We start from the raw sequence: 19,718 nt of genomic DNA, 5'->3' as shown, positions 1-19,718 counted from the left end.
CTCCAAACACAAGGAAGTAGGCTGTCGGCTCGGCTCAACACTTTGAAAAACCTGCACGCGTCAAGTAAGGAAGGGAAATAAGGAGCAAAGGCTGTAAAGAGCAAATAGATAAATTTCCTCTGCACACATACTGCGCCTCCTTAGTCCGTAAATGCAAGAGGTGGTTTTTTTTTAAGAGAGAAAAATCACTGCCTTCTGAAACTTTCAATAAATTTTGGTAAAAGCAGAAATCTTCGTCGGAGAAAAATTAATTAAATGAGTTAAGCATCTTGAAAAAGAGATTCCACATTTTTTTCTCAATAATTTACCTACTAATAAATGTTTTGGACGCTTTCTTCAGCACTGATCTCCAGATATCAATCCTATATATTTATCAGTTTGCTTTTTCAAACATGCAATTTTTGTCTAGAATTCTATAATATGATTCTATATATTGCATTTAAGGCGGCGAAGTGCTGAATGACTACTGTCTGTTGACGCTTCTGATCGGCCGCTGGACTGTCTCCCGATTAGCCTCCGTTATTTCGACGCCATATTGACTTCTGACCGGAGGAAAAGCAACACAGATTGCAACCCGGGCCCCCATGGATAAGCAGAAATTTTCCACCAAAACATTTAGTTTTTTATTCCAGAAAATGAAACAAATAGAGTATTATGTATATTTTTATTTTAATTTAACTCATAATTAGCAGCACGAATTTTAAGAAATCCAGAATTTCTTAACAAAACCAGCAAAACAAAGAGCTAACAGATGTTCAGCCAATTTTTCTATTTTCAATTGTACGAATGAACTTGACGATACTGTCATCTCCGATCAACTCCTGAAACTTTTCACCAATTTTCCGAATTTGGTCCTGATATAAGCTATTCAAACGATAACCTAAATATAATTCAATGTCAACCAAAGCGGGGAGATATGCCACAGCGTTTGCGATTATGTCTCTGACAGCCCGAAGCAATACGCGATCATCATCACTTTCAAAATGGCCACAAACCGGGAATATTAATTTAATTTCAGTGAGCTTGCCTAAAATTTTATTTTCTTTAATGTTCGATGCCAGCTTCTTAAGATCGTCGACTTCCAGGGATTCTAAGTCTGAGAGGGTGATTTTCTCCAGGTTTGGCAGAGCTGAGAGAATGTTGGTCACTTCAAATGTCTGGAGTCCAGTATCACTGAAACAAAAAGAATAATAATTGAAATAGAAAGTACAGAATCATTTTCGACTGCAATTTTCTTTTTTAAATAAAAGATTGGATCTTTTCTTTGTGTTGGCATAAATATATACAGTAAATGGAGAAACGAGCGTGGGCAGCCCTCATGGCAACTTATAACATTAAAAACTTGAATAAACTTTCGATTGAAACGGAAGATAAACTTTTTGACTTAAAAGTTTCTCCTACTGCCTCTTATGGCATAGAAGTTATTTGGCCTTATCTTACTTTGAAGCATTTCGAAACATTAGAGCAAATCAAAACACGATACCTAAAGTGCTGGGGATCTCTAAATACAATAGATCGCGTGTTACGTATAATGAACTAGTGGCCAAAGACTTGAACTTATTTGTTACAGATCTAAAAATGAAATATGACCTCCCTGAAACAGATAATTATAAGAAGTTTGTTAACATAAAAATTATAAATAGACGCTTGCGATTTGTGATGCATTTTATGAAACACAAACAATGTTAAATGGGAATTTGAGGGTGCCTAAGTTTGAGGATAGACATGTATCATATGACTCGATTTGCAAGCCATGGATATCAATCTTTGTTATGTTCAACTCAGATGTATCATTGTGAACCCTAGGAGATTTGTATATGTTGTTTTTTGTGGGGAACACTGTGAAAAATATCATATTTTAAAATGTTTAGCAAAAAGAATTAGTTTAAGAGAAGCAGCAAAGACTTGTAAGAACTGATTGTATAGGACGATTAGTGTCGCACGCATATATGCGTTTTAGAATAAATTCATTCATATATATTTGCGCATAACATTTAAAATCTTGAGAACTGCTGGAACATGCCCTCCAGACCAATAATTCAAACTTACTAAGGTGTCCACTCGAATTCTCTTAGCGGCGCAAAGGTGTCTATTGGCTTCTTGTAGTCAGATATGTCAACGCCACTTAAAACCAACTTTTGGAGTTTTGGGCAGGAAGCGAAAATTCTACTGAATGACGGAGATTCCCCGTCAGTAATCTCCACTGCGATGATAATCAGAGTGTGCAAATTTGCTCCGTAAGCGCCGATAACTCTTTCAAAGATTGAAAAAGTCGGCGGAAAGTTCAAAAGCAAACATTCAATGCTTGAGAAGCGTAGAATTGATTTGAGCTTGTCTTCGTCTGTTATCTCATTCCTCGGAAAACGTACCTGTTGGAAAATAATCAATTGGTAACCATTTAGCTAGTATAAAATTTAGCTGAGAAAGACATATCAAGAAATGTTTTTGGCAAAAATTTTTAACTCCAATAAAAATGTATATGTTAAATCTAGACTAGAAAGGCATGAAAATACATTGCTTTTTCTACATACGTGTAAATTTGTCACTTCAGGGAATACCGATGGCAGATCAGAGGTGCTGGGAGAAATGCACAGGTGACGCAAAACGCAAGGTTCAACTGGAATCAACGATTCTTCGAGCGGACTATCGAAATTTGTGTAATCTTGACATTTGTAGATGATCTTGAGATTGGGCAGGTTTTGCAGGCACAGACGTTTCAACTTCCTTTCGAACGGGCACAGCATTACTCGTGCTGATTCAAACAAAATTACCGTAAGTCGAGAAAAGCTCGACTTAAAGTCTTCGATGTCCGCGCCCAGATCCTCCAGTCTCGTGTCAGAAAAGTCAATGTGAAAGAATTCCACGTATTGCAATTTTTTTAGAACTTTGCAAATGGATTTCATATCATCATATTTGACAGCGAACTCGATAATCTTCAAAATTTTGAGATTCTCCATCCTTGAAATAGCTTGAATCGACCTCTCCTCCAAAAGCGGATAGTGATGATTTTCGAACTTTTCCTTGACGTTGATAATCAGGTGCTCAAGGTTGGGAGCTCTTGTCAAAATTTGTAGGATCTGCTTGAAACAAAAATTTGTGGTTATCGAAAAATTTTGCATTCTGAATTACATACCTTAAATGTGTTTCGGAGGACATTATTCCTTTTGGTGTAGGAAAGTAAGCCTCCAAACTCGAATTTTTTCGTTTCGGAGCTGATCAAAAGGCTAACGGCCTTTCTCATTGTCAGTGGCAGGTTACGTTTCTGCTCTTCTCCATATTGTTTGTTCGACCTGCGTTTGACCAACTCAAGCAACAACGACTCACGCAAGCATGCAGCTGTAAAAACCATTAAGTAAACTATTATTTTAACATTAAACTCTTTGAAACTTACGTAATTTTGCCAAATTATGACCACCGCCTTTAAGATGCGTGCACAACTTCGTTATGATTGATCTTGTTGCAAGATCTTTCAACGTTTTGCTTCTCCTCATTGTCCTCGACCTTCTCCTCGCCAATTTAAGCAGAGTCTTCAATTCCCGTTTCATGTTGATTTCCTGTGAAAATAATCATTTTACAGCTTATTAAAATTACTAAATTTAATTTTGCTCATTTAAAAAATCAACACCAATTTATAAAATAATTGAAGATGTGATTTAAATGTTGCATCATTTAATGCGATTCAGTTCAGGAGCGGTCAAGATGAATTAAACAGTGCTAGACAAAATTTCCTTTCGCCTTTTGCTAAATTATTGATAAAAATAATGTTTAAAATTGTTTCAAACAATGTATCACAAATGGTTTGCTCATCCCCTTAGCGGAATACCTTAGTGGAATAACTCGGGTCATGACGATTTTTTTTAACATTTTGACTTTTTTGAAAATTTCGCAGAAAACGTGGCGCCGTATTTTGAAAAATGGTCGGATTTTGAAAAACCAAACACGAGCAGACAGGCACTATTGAGGCGCATCGTCTGAACTAGAAAAACCGGCCGCCGGCCCTCGGGACCCCGGCCATGCCCCGAATACCAGAATTTTGAAATGTCACAAACAGCGTTTTTCCCCTTTAAAAATTTCTAGCTCTTCTCCTAGGGGTCGCAAGGTCAAAATTCAATGTTGACCGTACTCGCCGTAAAATTCTGCATCCGACAGGTGTCCAACCACCACCCCTGGCACCCCTGTTCCCACGAATATCGACGTAATAAACGTTTTGCCAATTTTATATACCAGAAGGATACGCGTAAGCGGCTTACTCAACGGGCATCTGCGGGGCTCATATCAACCCGTTTGGCTACGGAGAAAACTTTTGCAGGTGAAAAAGATGGGTTCGTTGCCTCCGGCGGCCCTCGCAAACCCCAAGCCACAACTCACGGAGATCGGCCTCTTTATTTTGCGCCGCGGTTGGGAGCCTCCCGCGCATGCTAGCGTCAGTCGGTTTGTTTACGACCCCTCGAGCCAAACAACCCCTGCACCCGACCAAAGAAGCAGTGCCCTCGAACCTCCACCATAGCCAGAAGGGCGATTGCTGCTTGATAATTACATAAATGAGGTTATCTAATTGAGTCGACTTACTATTTCCGCCAGGTATCAGATTTGGAAGCTACTCTCGTGATTTATTGAAGACGCGCATCTGCCCGACACGGCCGTCACACGCGACGGAGAGCGAATAATAAGATAGCCTTCCACTTGATACCTGCAGATGGCATACCTGTTTGTGTGCGTTATTGTTACTGAAAGGTGCGAGCGCTGCCTTTGCCTGCTCGCTAGCAGCACCTGCACTCTCAATCGAGCTTTTGTGCATCGGCAGGTGCGTTCTCTGAAGGATAAAATCAAGAGTTAGCCGCTGCATTTGCTCCGAAATAGATCGATTTTTCCAATTTAATAAAAATTAATGAGACATATTCTGTAATTTATGGCTCTAGTAGTAGAATTGATCAGTATTGAAATTTGGAACTCTTTGATTTTAATTTCGGAAACGGCGGGAAGAACGGCGGTTCTTGTTTTAAAATTATATTCTTTTGTTTTGTTCTAATTTCTTCATCGCCCGATAATAATTAGAAATAGGCCTAGCAATATTGCGATCAAATATAAAATGTCTTAAGATTTAATTTATTTTCGACACTGCGCTCCACGAAAATCGTGGCTGGACCGATCTGCAATTTTGTTTCCCTGCCGATCAGTACTAAAGCAAAGCTGTTGCAAGGCAAATAGCAGCCGCCGAAGGATCTTTTTGTGCTGGAGACTGAATCTGAGGGACTGGGGGTGTTTATCATTGCGCTGCTTTCTCTCCCATCCTATTCTCGCGGTCGCTGCATCAAAATTTATCTTTCCCATGGCTGTAAGTATTCATATTCAGTCTTCGAGTTTTAATAAAAAAAAGATTCGTGATCAATGTTCCAGGCAAGCACTCGCTGCTGCCGGGCCATCCGTAAAACTTCGCCGTCGCGGCGGCTGCCTCTCAATTCAATCGTTTACCTAATTCTCTCCAATTCTTTAAACGTCGAGCGAGCATTGGCGTGGGCTCGGCGGCACAGCGCTGGGTTATTCTATCTCACTGACACGTCACCCAGAGGTGGACGGCGAAATGGTTGGGTGGTAAATAATGATGCTCGGCGGCATAGATCGCAAAAGGCCGTCTGTCGGTCCGAGCAGGTGAGCATTATTATTTATTTTCCCTTTTGGCCTTCCGGGTGGTCGGAGAATACAACGGCGTGGCAGCGGCAGATATTAACAATAACACCCTTTTGAGCGCGCTCCGTATCTCCGGCCTTTTGTTGCTTTGGGTCGGTGCATTTGTTTGTGCTTGCACCCACCTTAATATTTTTTACGGACGCGTTCCTGCTTTGACGCAGAGAAAAATTAAAAGGAATTTGCCGGTGATAATTTTAAAATTACGTAGCGAACAGCATGTATTTAATCAATATTTGTGGAGAAAGGAATTATATCTAGAGTCAAAAGAGGCCTTGGTTTTGTCTTTTGAATCGAAAAAAGACTGATTTAATCCTCAAATTAGCCGTGGGCAAAGACACGAAGGACAAAATCGAATAAAATGCGAGAAAACCTACCACGCAGTTGTATGCCGGCGTCGAGGGAGTCACACGCGGAAGAGATGCAGCGAGGGAAAATATTGTGTTTTCTGTTGCCCGTCTACCTAAAGACTGACGCGATGACGAAAATATTGACGAGGGAGAGAATATACAGCCTGATTTCTCTTCTCTTCGCTCCCCCTGAGCATGCAATGCACCCAACGCACAATGCACCGGCGCATTTCAAAGCACAGCAAGGCGCTTAAATACATTTCCAAACACGGTAGATGACCAATTTACGAAAGAACAAAATAAATCACCTTTGAAAATTCTTTGAAAAAACTGGCCGGGGCGACCAAACAATACCGTAATTTGGTCATTGCACTCACAGTGACGCCTTGCGAGCCAACCAGATGTGACGAAGTGACCTTTACATCGACGTTTTCGACTTCACAGACAAGCAACTCGCACATTGCCATTATAATTTCTAATTTTTTTTTGCTCATTTTATCCCTGTCCTCTCGGAGCGGGAAGGGCGCGCACCGCACTAGCACGAATGCTGAAACCCGGGTGCGAACGATGGCTAACCTTCCTTCCACGACCTTGGCAAATTTTATTCTATTTAAGGCATTTGACTTTAACGATTCCCTATCTTCCCGTGTGAAAAGTTCGCCAAAAACGCGAATTTTGGCTCCAAACCTGGCCAATCAACGCAGGGCGACGCGAAATAAAGGGCCCAGCAGTCAAAATTATCCTCCAGCCCATACGAAAATTTTCTCTAAAATTTTCAGTCAAATTCTGGCTTTTTAATTAGATCCTTTAATCCTTATAGTTAGGGATTCATTTGTGCATTTGCGAAATAAATGAGCTATGCATACAAATATTTTTTCAATAACTAAATTGATGTATTTAACTGACGATTTAAATTTTCAACAAAATAAGGGATGAAGGCTCGCTTATCAGTTTTTTTATTTCATGTGCGTGAAGAGTCGTCGAGTATTATTTAAAAAAAAAAAAATCAAAATCTTTGCGCAGTTGAATCAATTTTTCCCTTTTGGCCTTCCTTTTATCCCTTCTCTTCCCGGATAATTTACTTGGAAATCTGTCAGGGTTTTACCTGATGATATACAATCAATAAAAATTGTTGGGTCATGACTAGGGTTGGGAAACTTAGACTGTTTTTTTGTACAAAATATTCGACTATATTTAGACGCTTTTTGCCCTCAAAAAGACTGTTTTTTAGACTGTTTTTGGTGATTTAGACGGTTTTAGACTGTTTTGAGAAGGCTGATTTCTGGTACCAATTTCATGCATTTTCAATATTTTTCTGTTTTTCTTTCAATTTTTCAAATTATGGGCCAAATAATTTGCTTAAATATTACCAAAGTTCCTTGGAAAAAAACAAAAATGTACTTATACAATGAATTTTTATTATTTTTTGTCACCCAAATGACACCACCAACGACATATCTAATAGAGCCCTGCACGGGTGTAAGAGTGCGGGTTTAAACCCGCGGTTAACTGCACCGCGTGGCGGGTTGGTTTAATATTTTGTCATTTCTGGTGGGTGCGGTGCGGTTGCGGGTTCATACACTAAAAACCATGAAATATTTTGTGAAGCCGCCAACAGATGGCGCCACCGTATACTATCAATTTTAAGGCACTTGCAGACTTAATCCTACCAATGTGCATTCTCCACTTAACATTTTTTTCTTTTAACGTGCCGAAAACCAATATCGGTTAAGCTAATCTGTGTAGAATCTTGGAAAACTATTTTATAAATTTAAAAAAATTTTCCGACGTTTCTACAGTGAATGGCTGGACCGATTTTGGTTTTCAGAACGTCAAAAGAAAATAAATTAAGTCAAGAATGCATAGTAGCAGGATTAAGTCTGAAATCACAGCGGAAGTTCCTTAAAATTAAATATATTACGAAAGTATACGGTGGCGACATCTGGTGGCGGCTTCGAACACAAAGGGCTTAATGCAACTGGTGAATAGCAAAATTTATAATATGAAGAATCGGGGTTTCGGTAATGCGGTTGCGGGTTTTTGGAACACACGTCACCGGGGGTGCGGGTTCAAATTTATAATTCCGTGGCTGGGTGCAGGTGAAAAAAAATCCACCCGTTCAGAGATGGCTCTGCGGAGCCTAGATAATCGCGGCAAATCAACGTTGCATTGTTATATTGTATGATGTGAGAATTTCCCCAGCAAACGGCCTATTTCGGGGGATTTTAGACGGTTTAAGACTGTTTCAGGCGGGTTTAGACGATTTTTGGCAATTTAGACGGTTTTAGACGATTTTAAGTGGGTGTCAATCGTCTTCATTTTTCATGATTCGTGAAGATTTCATGTTTTTGGAAAAAAATAGAGCACAGAAAAAAATAGTCGATCGTCTAAGTTTCCCAACCCTAGTCATGACAAAAAATACATTTTCGTTCACTCACAAGGGAGAGCGGAGGGAGCAACTCAGGTATCAATAAAGCAATCGCCTGAGGCTTCCTTTCACGATCGCGCACCTGCTCGGACACATGCACACGTTCGCTCTCCTAACAACACGAGAGCAAGAGGGTATGTATTTCTCTCAATCCCGCTCTTCCTTCTGGGGACGCTTTTGTCCTCCACACGCCTGTTTAACGTCAATTATGGCTACGCTAAATTAAGCGCAATGCCAATTAAGCGTAACACAAAATAATTAAAATAGTAAATAAATTTATTTTCTTTGTACAGACACCCCAAAAAAATTATAATACTAAAAATTATTTTTCACTTTTTTAAAAAAGATATTTTAAGGAGTTTTTCAAAAATTCTTAAAATTTTCAAAATTCTATAACTTTTGGATTTCAGAAAACCGAACAATTTTAGAATCAGCTCTTCACGACGAGTCCAAAAATGTGCAAGTTCATTGTATTCGGACACTTTCGGTAACATCAGTTGGACACTTTGAATAATATTGCGCGCTACATGATAAAGATTTGCGCGGATGTTTTAGTGCGGCGACCTAGATCTTAATGTTCGACCCGCGATTTTCCCATATTAACTTTTTTATAAAAGGAAATATTAGGAAAACCCCCTAACTTTTGCAAAATCATCGTTTGATTCGTCTCGCTGAGCAGATTCCAAAAATGAAGAAGTTTATTGAAATCCTACAATTCTTCTAGAAATTACGGCAGTTTTATTTATTTTTATACGAAGGCTTGGACCAATTAGCTAACCAAAAATATTCCTTTTTGGCAAATACCCTCATCATTTATCGAATGGAAGCGAAATTCACCATACAGTATATTATTTAAGAGGCCTTATCCCCGTAAGAATAACTTTTAACTTTAACTCTTTTCCCTCTTTTATAATTAAAACCCTAACAACATATCAGTGAATTTTGACTATCTCAGCGTAAGATATTAGCAACTATTTGAAGATATGTTTTATCTTGAAAATACTAAGTATTAAAAAATCTGTGAATTAAATATTCAAAGATTACATCATTTTCGGGTGTGCTTTACATTATGTAAATCCCATGAGCAACGTCTAATAACACAATATATATTGTTTACCGGATATTTATGTGCCTTAGGCACTAAACAAGGTTATTATGAAACGAATCGAAAACAAACAAAAAACATATTTATATATTTACCATATTCTTTAATTTTATTTTTGCAAAAGAAGAAGATGGAATTATGAACTTTTATTAAAGCCTTAATTTAAACCGATTTTATGTAAGAATGCAAAATGCCACGCCAAAGACACACTGCAGTCCTTGTTAGTGTCCGTACCTGCAAAAATGAACAAATAATAATATTAAACATTCGACAAACAATCCTAAAAGGAATTGAAATACTTCTGGAATTCCCACTCGAGGTTGTCCAGCGGGCAGGCATTACGGGTCTTCAGCCACCGAGAGACGCAATGAAAGTGGAAGGCGTGCTGCAAATACACAGATCCCGGCCGTTATCATTCATAAATAAATAAATCTAACACAAGTTTGAATCCCTACGTTGCAGGTTCCCCAGGCGACGGTGCACTCTTCGCTGGTGGCGGAGGCCTGGTTCGCCTGGCACTGGATGCACAGGTCCATAATGTGGTTGCGGCATATGGCGCAGTTGTCCACAACAATGTCTGCAAATTAAAAACAGTTGGTTTTGCCAGTAAGCTTGTTTTAAATGCTTACCCCACGACCACAAGGCAACAGCGTTCCACTGAAACACGGAATTAGAAACATTAATTAGCTAATGTATGCAAATAATGGGAAAATCGAGGAGGAAAAACTTTTGATCTAGGCCACGAGCTATATTTATGTAAGTCTTCGTTGCCCTCGTGTCCGCACCTTTTTCACTTCGAAACGCTTCTTCTCTCCTTTGGAGCTGCTGGATGAGGGCACATCCACCTCCACCTCCTCCTCGTCGATGTCCTGCTTGTTTGAAGCCATTTCAGCTCGAATTTCTAGTTGAAAGTCTGGATTTAGCTAGACAAGGCTGTGCTACACGCAACTCGAACACTAGCAATGATTTTATAAGAAAACAGTCAGAGTTTAAATAGCGAGAGAGTGCGAGTGTTTTTGAAGGAAGAATGGTCAGCTTGAAAACAACACTAAACAACAACGTGACGTTGAATAACACTGTGGCTCCACTGATAATATTTTTCATTTGTTGGACACGCATTTGGCTGTATGGATGTAATGTATAAGATCTTCATAATATTTTCTGAATTCGCGCGCTTTTATTGTTAATATATCAACTCAAAATGTATTTGTTGCTGTCTTGTCTATTTGCAATGGTTTTCTGCTTGTATTTAATTTCTTAACTTTATCAATTTTAAATTTGAGATGCTTCATGAAAAGAATTCATTCATAAATTTTCGGATTTGACTTCCGTTTTGAAGGAGCCAGGACCCACTTGCCACTGCCGTCGCCATATTTAGTAACGTATATCTTAATTTCGTCTGATATCTCAACGCAGTCAAAAGCTGCAGTTCAACTTTGATTGTAATAATTTAGTTTCTCTACATTTTAGGAACCATGAAAATATATGGAACGCACCCTCTCTCGGGCCTCAAAATATTGAATTTCTCATCTTCTTAACAAGAACAATAAAATTTATCAAATAAAATCACTTCTAATTTTCAATTTGATAAAATCGCAGATATGGCGTCTGGTGGTATGGCGCGAAAAAATTTCATGTGATAATGCTCGGAAAGAAGCAAGTTTTGGTCTATATTGTGACACAATTTGCATTTCTCTTAACTAATTGTGTCTTTTGGATCGTAAAAACAAACTCATGACACTCGTAAATATGGCAATCAAAAAGAGAGCTTTTTAATTCCCACACTTGCGGTGTATCGAAATCCACCGATCGCCTATGCTTGTAGTGGCAAAAGATATTTCTGTTTGTAAAAATATATTCACATTTTCTTCGGTTTTTTTCTCTTAATTCACCAGTTGCATAAACCCTAAGTGTTCGAAGACGCCAACAGCTGGCGCCACCGTAGACTTTCGATTTTAAGGCACTTCCGCTGCGATTTCGGACTCAATCTAGCTACTGTGCATTCTTCAATTAATTTGCTAATTTTTGACGTGCTGAAAACCAAAATCCGTTCAGCCAATCGCCGTAGAATCGTGAAAAACTATTTTTTGAAATAAAAAATCTTTTCCAACGTTTCTACGGCGAATGACTGAACCGATTTTGGTTTTCAGCACGTCAAAAAAAGCAAAGTAATTAAAAAACGCAAAATAGCTAGATTGAGTCTGAAATCGCAGCGAAAATGCCTTAAAACCGCTTAAAACAAAATTTTTAAGAAAGTCTGTGGTTGCGCCATCTGTTAGTGGATTCAATAACTAAGGGTTTATGCAACTGGTCAATTAAGTTTAATTTAATTTTTGTGACCTTTATCCCTGTCCGAGGACCGGGAAGAGCGAGCACTGTAACAGTAAAAATAAACTTTATATGACATTTCGTCTTGTTTCCTATCATACACCACACATATACGCTTGATTCTTGAATCTCTCCCGCGCAACAGCTGACAGCTGCTTGTATATACGCCCCTCGCCGACCTGAGCACGGCAAACACAGGACACAGGAGAGTGAGGAGAGAATCCGCTCTTTGATGTGCTGCTGTGCATAACTCCGCCCCCAAATGCCGTCACATAGGGGAAAAGCATGCATTCAAGGCGAGTCCCAATTCCAACATGGCGCCGCTGCATCTCCTTGTCTCAATCACCTGGACTCCTGAGTAAAACAGCTGTGGGTTTTTCCACCTGAAACACATACAGTGTAAGCAAAGGAGAGTATAGATACTAGGAGGCGACAAAGGCAAAATATCTGATACTCTACAACTCCTTTCTTTGCACTGCAGTTTCAGGGCAGTTGTCGCGGCCAATGAGCACCTCTCTTCAGAGAGCTGGCGCATCTGATTGGTCAACGCGCTGCTATGCCACCAAACGCGACTTGACGCATGCGCAGTTTACTCATGTGTCGTTCGTCAACAAGCAAAACACGTTGGTACTTGTTTATTTTCGGCGCGCCATAATATTTGGAATATCAGGTGAGATTTTATCGATGTTGAAGGAATTTGGTGTTATTCAATAGGAGGAATGTGTCAGGAATGATATTTACTATAAGAAATGCGATTCAAACTCTCGATGACACGGATATTTAGGGAATAGAAAATCAGGTCGGATTTTTCTAACGTGGTTGCGGGCTGCATGCTGCCGGTGTACTTTGCCACGCCCACACCTGTTTGGAAATTTGTGGCAAGACCGCAGACTCTACGTTCACGTAGTTGAGCAAATGACACAAGATGTTGCCAGCCACCCATAATTTTTAGCTTTTTCGATATAAAAATTATCATTAAACTCTGTTAGAATTTTTGAATATAAAGCGAGAAAAAATTCAAAACACAATCAGATGAATAAGAGGAGAGCATTATTATTTGCATGCAATATATCAGTATCAGCCCCTGCTCACTCATATGGCGCGAAAATGCGCCAGCTAAGAAGTTCTGCAGCCACACACAGGTGGCAGGTCGATAGCTTTTTAAGCCAATCAGAGGCCGTCTCGGAGTTTGTTGCCGGTTACGCCCACGGGCAGAGGGAGGCGTAGAGGGGCGTATGTGCGGAGTTTTTGTGGGCGTAACAGGCAACTAACTCCGAGACGGCCTCTGATTGGCTTAAAAAGCTATCGACCTGCCACCTGTGTGTGGCTGCAGAACTTCTTAGCTGGCTCATTTTCGCGCCATATGAGTGAGCAGGGGCTGATCAGTATACTGTATACTTTGATACTTTCCGTTGTTGCTTTTTCTGCGCTCCAAAATGCTATGAAATGAAATTGTTGTTATTTTACTTTGTTGGTTATTTACTTTTATTTTAATCCACAGTGAAACCTCTCCGCTCAAAAATGGTGTCTTGCGTGACCAAACCTGAGTGCAGGAATTCCCAAGGAGATTTGGAAGACTTTAACAAATTGGTTGATGGGTTCTTGAAAGGGAGACAACACTAAAATACCTCTGTATTTCTTGGTGGCTGAGTCCCTTTTCTACTTTATTCACCTTTGGACGCCTGCGCTCTCAAGGCGCCTCATAAACGCGCTCACTGTTTAATTCTTTACATCAGGAACATAACAAAAACATATTAGCAAAACACTGTGCTTTAATTTCACCATCAGAAATGGTTTTCAACGCGGTTTCTAACCCGTTTCACCCTTAATGCTGGAAACGGCACTTAAACAGGTTGCATAGCTTCCTTTGATGAGTACTGCCGGTTGCATAACCCACTTAATTCATAGCAGGCTGCATACATTTTATTTTTTATTATTACTGCTATTCCAGAAAAGGTTCTTTAGCAAAATGGTAGCTTCACGTATAGATTGGATTGTTATTTCTTCTTTCCGCTTTTTTTCGCTCGCTTTTTTATATGTAAAATTGGGACATTCGAGTTATAAAAAATCGAGGAGCAGTTTGGATTTTCAAGACTTATTTACGCTTATCTACCGATTTGAGCTCATTAATCCATCGCTTTAGCAGGCTTTCATTTGCTTTAGTGTGCTCGCCTCGCTTCTATGTACTCTCATGTTGGAGTTTTTGCTTTTTTACGCATTTTGACCCATTTTTTAGTTTTAATTTGCTCCATGAGGCAAGCGCCCGCTTTTAGGCCGATTTGACTGCAATCACAATGCACCAGATGCGTGGTGAAACATTCCTGCCCCTATTTGCATCAAATTTTCGATTAAAATTACATTAAATTAAAAATCGGTTCCTCAATCTGTATGCAGCGTTAGGCGTTAATTAAACACGGACGAGCATATTAATATTGATTTTTCCTCCCTCAGGTTGTTCGAAGAATCGTCAAAAACGCTCCAAATTTGGAGATTCTCATACTCAACGAGAGGAAATTGACGAAGGAAAGGGAATGCGTCAGCTTCTATGGCTGCCTTGAGCAAGATGCTCTCGAGAACATCGGCAAGCTGCGTCATTTGAAGAAGCTGTGCATCAAAAACTGCGCCATAGAGTTCCCCAACCTCCTCAAGCTGTGTAAGAAACTACCCGCTTTGGAACATTTGGACGTATACTTGGCTGAGCACAATTTGTACAACGCGTTTGGAGATCAAGCGATGTTCAGAAAAATCTTTGGCAAACTAAAAGTCTTCCTCTTCGCCCAATTCACCTCAGGAGACTTTGTTAGGAGATTCTCCAAATACTGCATCGAAAACCTTCCAAAGTTGGAAATCGTTCAAAGTCGGGTGGACAGTCATGGTTTCTCAACAGAAATGTTCGGCGATTTAACTCTTCCTTGTAAATCGTCTCCTCTGCAACACCTCTGCACTCGACCTTACGACGCAAAAATTCATTGGCGTTTTCCAAACGTTACCCATCTGAAGGTAAATTAAATTCAATGTAGCCTTGTATCTATTGTCTTCAGTACATTCTTTTTCCACTTATTTCAAAATATGTATAAATATTTGTAGGTCAACCTGTCTGCTGAAGAGACTTATTCAAAACCAGCCCTGGATGCTTTGATGAATTTTGACTGCCTTGAGTTTCTCTGTGTGAGCCATTTCTCGTCTCTTGGCGTGCTGGAGAGACTTCTAGACGCTTATGGGGCCAGCCTGACAAGCCTCGAACTCTCTGAATCGTTCTGCAGCATCAAGCTAGGAACCATTTTCGAGAAATGCCCAAACTTAGAAAAACTGTGCTTTGATCGCGTGGATGTGGTAGACGGTGAAGAGCCAATCCAGAAATTTTCCAACCTGAGAGAGCTAGTCTGGTTTTATTCTAATTAAATTCTTGATTGTGACTTTATTTTTATTTTAGGTGTAAACCAGTCATTCTCTCAACCATTCTCTGGGCGCCATGCCTGAAAAAGTTTCACTGGAAGGGTCGAAATTTGAAGTAAGTGATTTGGAGAAAGTGGCTGATCTGATCGCCAGAAAGCAGATTCTGTGCCATTTGTCATCGTTTCATTACAACGTGTTTGAAATTATTAACCCTCGGTCCAGGTCAAAATTTACAACAGCAATTCATAATCTGTACAAAAAAGCAATGGCTTTCATTCCGAATTTGACTGATCTTAAAATCGGCATTGATTTTAAGAACTTGACTGGAGAAGATTACAGTTTCCACTTATCGTCGGACCAATGTTTCTGACTTTGTTTTCTGAATCATCAGGAAAATTTGTAATTATTTGTGTATATAGCTAAAATCACTCCTATATAATATGTACAAATTTTACCGTAGAGTTAGTTGAATTTAACTGATGAAGAATTGTTTCACAAATCAATGAATTAACGCTATATAGTCAGCAATTTTTCGAACATGTATGCAATTTTTAAGGACAGCCAATCAGAGGTAGATTGATCGCAGTGAATATTCTTTTTTACGTTTGTTTCCATTTTTGCAGAGGCTTGAATGTTAAAATAGAAAACCGCACGGCTTTCGTACAACGCAAACTTGAGCGCTGTCTATTTTGTTTGTTGAAAGCAAAAAAGTTTCCAAAGTAGGAGTATTGGATTTGTAAAATCTTTTACTTTGAGAGAGATTGAATTGTAAATAATGATGAATTTAATAAAAACATTGCTTAATTGATTAAAAACGAATGAAATTTATTTTCTTTTATTGGTCAATAAAATTGCATCTCCTAAAAAATTAGTAAATTAATTAGGGTAGGTCATGTCGGTACAATTATTGTTCAAATATTTATGTAAACCAACGCTTAAAGTGCCTGTTTGTTGATAATTTCTGGTACATCAATCTATTCCTAAGGTTCGAAAGCAATATCCCTCGTCCCGATCCCGACAAGTCTAACTTAATTTTTGCTATTCTCGCAGCGCCTGCCACTCTAATTGCTTATGCTTTCTGCCGAGCTCGCGTCTCACGCCGGTTGCATAGCTCTAAGCGATTTAGTTTAAAAATGATGGCTTTGTCTCCAATCAGGCGTGAGCACTTCTTATTTTGCGTTTTTACCTGCTAAATTATTATTTCTCTGTTTTGTATTAAATATTTAGTAATTGTTTGTAGGCCTTTTAATTATAATTACATAAATAAGGAATTTAATAAAACTAATCCCTTGAAGAACTCATAACCACGCCAATATCCTCCTTTTTTCCAATCTATCTCTAAAGATCGCATATTTGTTGCAAGAGTTGAAGTTTCCAGAAAAGGAGCGCGGCTAACAGCTGGTTTAATTCGTCCCAAAAGAGACGAGAGTCCAATTCGAATTTTGATTTTCTCGCATCGCCTGCCACTCTTGTTGTTTTTGCTTTCCTCCGAGCACGCGTCTCGCTCGGTTTTACCAATGCGGGTGCCATTGTATATACATCTGTCTAAAATAAATTCTCTCTCTCAGTTGACATGAATTAAGTGAAATTAAAATCAATGCGTCCTCGAAAGCGTATCAGAATTTTATTTCAAATACATATAAATGAAACATTTTTTGTTCTAACTGCAAGAATCAAAGTATCTTGAAAAAGGAGCACAGCACGTCGTCGTGTTGTGAGTATTGCGGCAATAGAGGCTGGATTTTCGCACGAAAAAGAGCAGCTGCCTGAACAAAGGTGCAAGCGTGGAAGGTGATAATGCGGCAAGAGGAATAAAGGGGCATACAGAAGATCCCGCAATTCAACATCCAAAGTCGTTCTAACAACTCAAACCTTCAATGTGAAATATCTTGAAAATTCCAACTAATTCAAAAGTGAGTAAATTAACATTTGCTGTTTTGAGGAAATGAAACAATTAAATTAAATATAAAAACAAAGACGATGACGCATTCACGCCCGCAATGAGAGGTGCCCGCATTTTCCTGGCCAAAATTGCTGCCAAATATATTAAATGAAATGACGAGAGCAGGCATCTGGCGCTGCTCCGGTTACCGGCAGGTCGCATAATTTGCTCATAAAATGCGGAAACCGGCCGGGCAACAGCGGGCGGGCAGCATATTTGGCAGCTCTCTCCTCGCCTCTAATGTCAAATGTCTCAAGCGTTCAAGGCAAACAGGCCACTCTAGGATGGTAATTGCGATAATTGCCAATGAAAATAAGCGTCTGCCTGCTTGTGTTGAGTAAAAATATGAATATTTATTATCCGTTGATTTAAACAAAATAAAATATTATTAACACGCTTTGGGTTCGCAAGTCTCAACGCAGCGGTCGTGAATAATTAACTGAATTATTATGCACTTTAAAACGCCAAAAATATAATTTAAAATGTTACGGAAAAACTCTAGTAACATCAAATTTCAATTTTTTTAGTCAAATTTCATTAAATTCGTTCGGTTTTAGAGAGTTTTTTTTTAATTTAAATGGTTTTAGACGATTTTATTATTTATTGTTACCTCCTCGTTTTTTTATATATTTCACACAAATTCAGGTTTAACTTATTGTTAAGCATTTTTTTCAGAGCCAATTTTCAGAGAAATTTAGTTTGACAATTACTTGAAAAGGAAAAACATGCGCACTTGGTAGTTCTGGTTCGATCTCTTAAAGGCTCGTCGCTCATCGCCACCACTGGTGCCGGCGACGATGGAGCTCGAAAAGCTCGATTGGCAGCAACGTCGAGTTGGGCAAGGCGGCGACGCACGAGGCGCCGCCCGTGAAGCAGCCCGAGGAGTCGGCGCCACTGCGCGACCACGAATTCGCTCTCTGAAGCCGCGGCTGCGCGGGCGCGAACTGACTGAAAAATGCCGCCCGTTCAATCATGTGATTTTCTCGTCGGAATTTTCCCGATTTCGGGACGGCGTCCGTTGATGCGACGCTGCTGTTCCCTCCTCAATTGCCGAAGAACACAAAATGCTGATGCTAAAATTTCTTAAAAAAAATTGTTTTTATGACACTGAACTACAACAATTTTTTGGGCAATGGAAAAATACAAAATATTCCCTGAATTATTAAAATTATAGAAGAACATATATGTGTGTTAACAATTTTTCCCTTGAATCTGGCCATTTGTGAAAATAATTTGCGTTACGGGCTTGATAAAAATCGATAAAATCATCGTTTTTCCTTAAAAAGAGAATAATTAATCGGGTCTTTTTGCCAGCAAAGAATTTTTATTTTATGGTATTATATTAGTGGAAATGTTATTTAAAAAAATGCAAAAATCGATCCATAGGCCGCAGCTTTTGCTAAACAGGTTTTCAGCTAATTAGAACTACTGGCTGGCAACGAAAATCACGTATTAGCTCGAGATGAAAATAAGATTATCACACGACGGCCTCGGACGCAAGTCTGGCTATGGATTATCGATTTGACATTGAAATTGGCCATTTCTCCCTTCACGCAACAGCAACAGAAAAACCGGAACTGAAACGTTTGTGGTGTTGACGAAAAAACGACGCCTTAGAGGTCAATTGGCCAACTAGTGGGAGGTGACCAAAAGTTTCGTTTTTAGTGCCGACACTAGAAAATTTAATCAGGCTAGGAGTGCTGTTCGCGACGTTCGCAGCAGCAGCCCGCAGAGAAGAAATCGCGAGATGAGGCGAGCACTTCTCGTGCTCCTCAGCCTCGCGGCTTGCGCCGCACAAACGTCTCACAATGAGAGCGACGACTACATTCCAGCTCCGTGTAAGCATTCTCATATTTTTGTTTTCCCTTTGTAAGTTTGATATTCGAAATTTGATGCGTGATGAATAGAAGATTGTTTTAAAAAAATAATAATTGGAAGAAACCCATCAATTAATTATAAAAAGACCACTCGGTTTTAATTTTCTTAATCGTTGCTTTACTATTTTGGATTTACATTTTTCCCCTCACAGATTTTGACCAAGGAGAAAACTTGAGTAGCAAGAACTGTGGAATGACAACAGATGCGAACAAATGGGACGTTTTTGTTCAAAACATACGTACCCACATACAGTGCGATTCATTTATAGTTATTTCTCAAAGGACCGTTCTTGGGAATGGTAACAAAATTATCTCTAATAAGAATATCAACTACAAAGATTTCTTACTGTCTAGGATTGTGCCATTTTTCAAAGAAAAATATAACAACTGATCTACGGGTCTTTCCGAAATATTGTGATTACCGCACAACAGAAGAGGAATGCATCACAGCTTCCGTCAGAGTAATTATTTTGGCATTTTCAGCTTAACCATTGCTTTCACCTTCTTTATACAATGTATTTTTGACTTGTTAAAGGTGCTGGATGTAATTGACATTGCCATAAATCCAACAGCTGATTTAAATTTCAAGATAATGATAACTGAGAAC

General features: G+C 39.3%; 2 protein-coding genes across 2 annotated transcripts; both read right to left on the bottom strand.

The window, feature by feature from the left end:
• Positions 1-694: 694 nt before the first annotated feature.
• Positions 695-3,540, bottom strand: LOC135937189 (uncharacterized). The gene is made up of 5 exons (XM_065480282.1): positions 3,392-3,540; positions 3,134-3,336; positions 2,532-3,077; positions 2,050-2,369; positions 695-1,173 (listed from the first exon to the last, which is right to left on the bottom strand). The coding sequence occupies exons 1-5, from the start codon at positions 3,489-3,491 to the stop codon at positions 756-758; spliced, it is 1,587 nt and encodes a 528-aa protein (XP_065336354.1). The 5' UTR covers positions 3,492-3,540; the 3' UTR covers positions 695-755.
• A 6,249-nt stretch (positions 3,541-9,789) lies between these two features.
• Positions 9,790-10,550, bottom strand: LOC135937567 (RING-box protein 1A-like). Its single transcript, XM_065480724.1, has 5 exons — positions 10,354-10,550; positions 10,198-10,225; positions 10,024-10,145; positions 9,868-9,953; positions 9,790-9,802 (listed from the first exon to the last, which is right to left on the bottom strand). The coding sequence occupies exons 1-5, from the start codon at positions 10,453-10,455 to the stop codon at positions 9,790-9,792; spliced, it is 351 nt and encodes a 116-aa protein (XP_065336796.1). The 5' UTR covers positions 10,456-10,550.
• Positions 10,551-19,718: the final 9,168 nt, after the last annotated feature.

Source organism: Cloeon dipterum, chromosome 2 (genome assembly GCF_949628265.1).
Source record: "Cloeon dipterum chromosome 2, ieCloDipt1.1, whole genome shotgun sequence".
NCBI lineage: Eukaryota > Metazoa > Arthropoda > Insecta > Ephemeroptera > Baetidae > Cloeon > Cloeon dipterum.
Note: the sequence above shows the minus strand (reverse complement) of the source record. Positions and strands in the feature narration are given on the sequence as shown.

Coding starts and splice junctions, on each gene's coding strand:
- LOC135937567 (XM_065480724.1), bottom strand. CDS start 10,455: ATGGCTTCAAACAAGCAGGACATCGACGAGGAGGAGGTGGAGGTGGAT. Junction 10,226..10,353: donor AGCGTTTCGAAGTGAAAAAG/GTGCGGACACGA, acceptor TCCGTGTTTCAG/TGGAACGCTGTTGCCTTGTG. Junction 9,954..10,023: donor TCGCCTGGGGAACCTGCAAC/GTAGGGATTCAA, acceptor GTGTATTTGCAG/CACGCCTTCCACTTTCATTG.
- LOC135937189 (XM_065480282.1), bottom strand. CDS start 3,491: ATGAGGAGAAGCAAAACGTTGAAAGATCTTGCAACAAGATCAATCATA. Junction 2,370..2,531: donor CTGAAGTGACAAATTTACAC/GTATGTAGAAAA, acceptor ATTTTCCAACAG/GTACGTTTTCCGAGGAATGA. Junction 1,174..2,049: donor GAATTCGAGTGGACACCTTA/GTAAGTTTGAAT, acceptor TTTTTGTTTCAG/TGATACTGGACTCCAGACAT.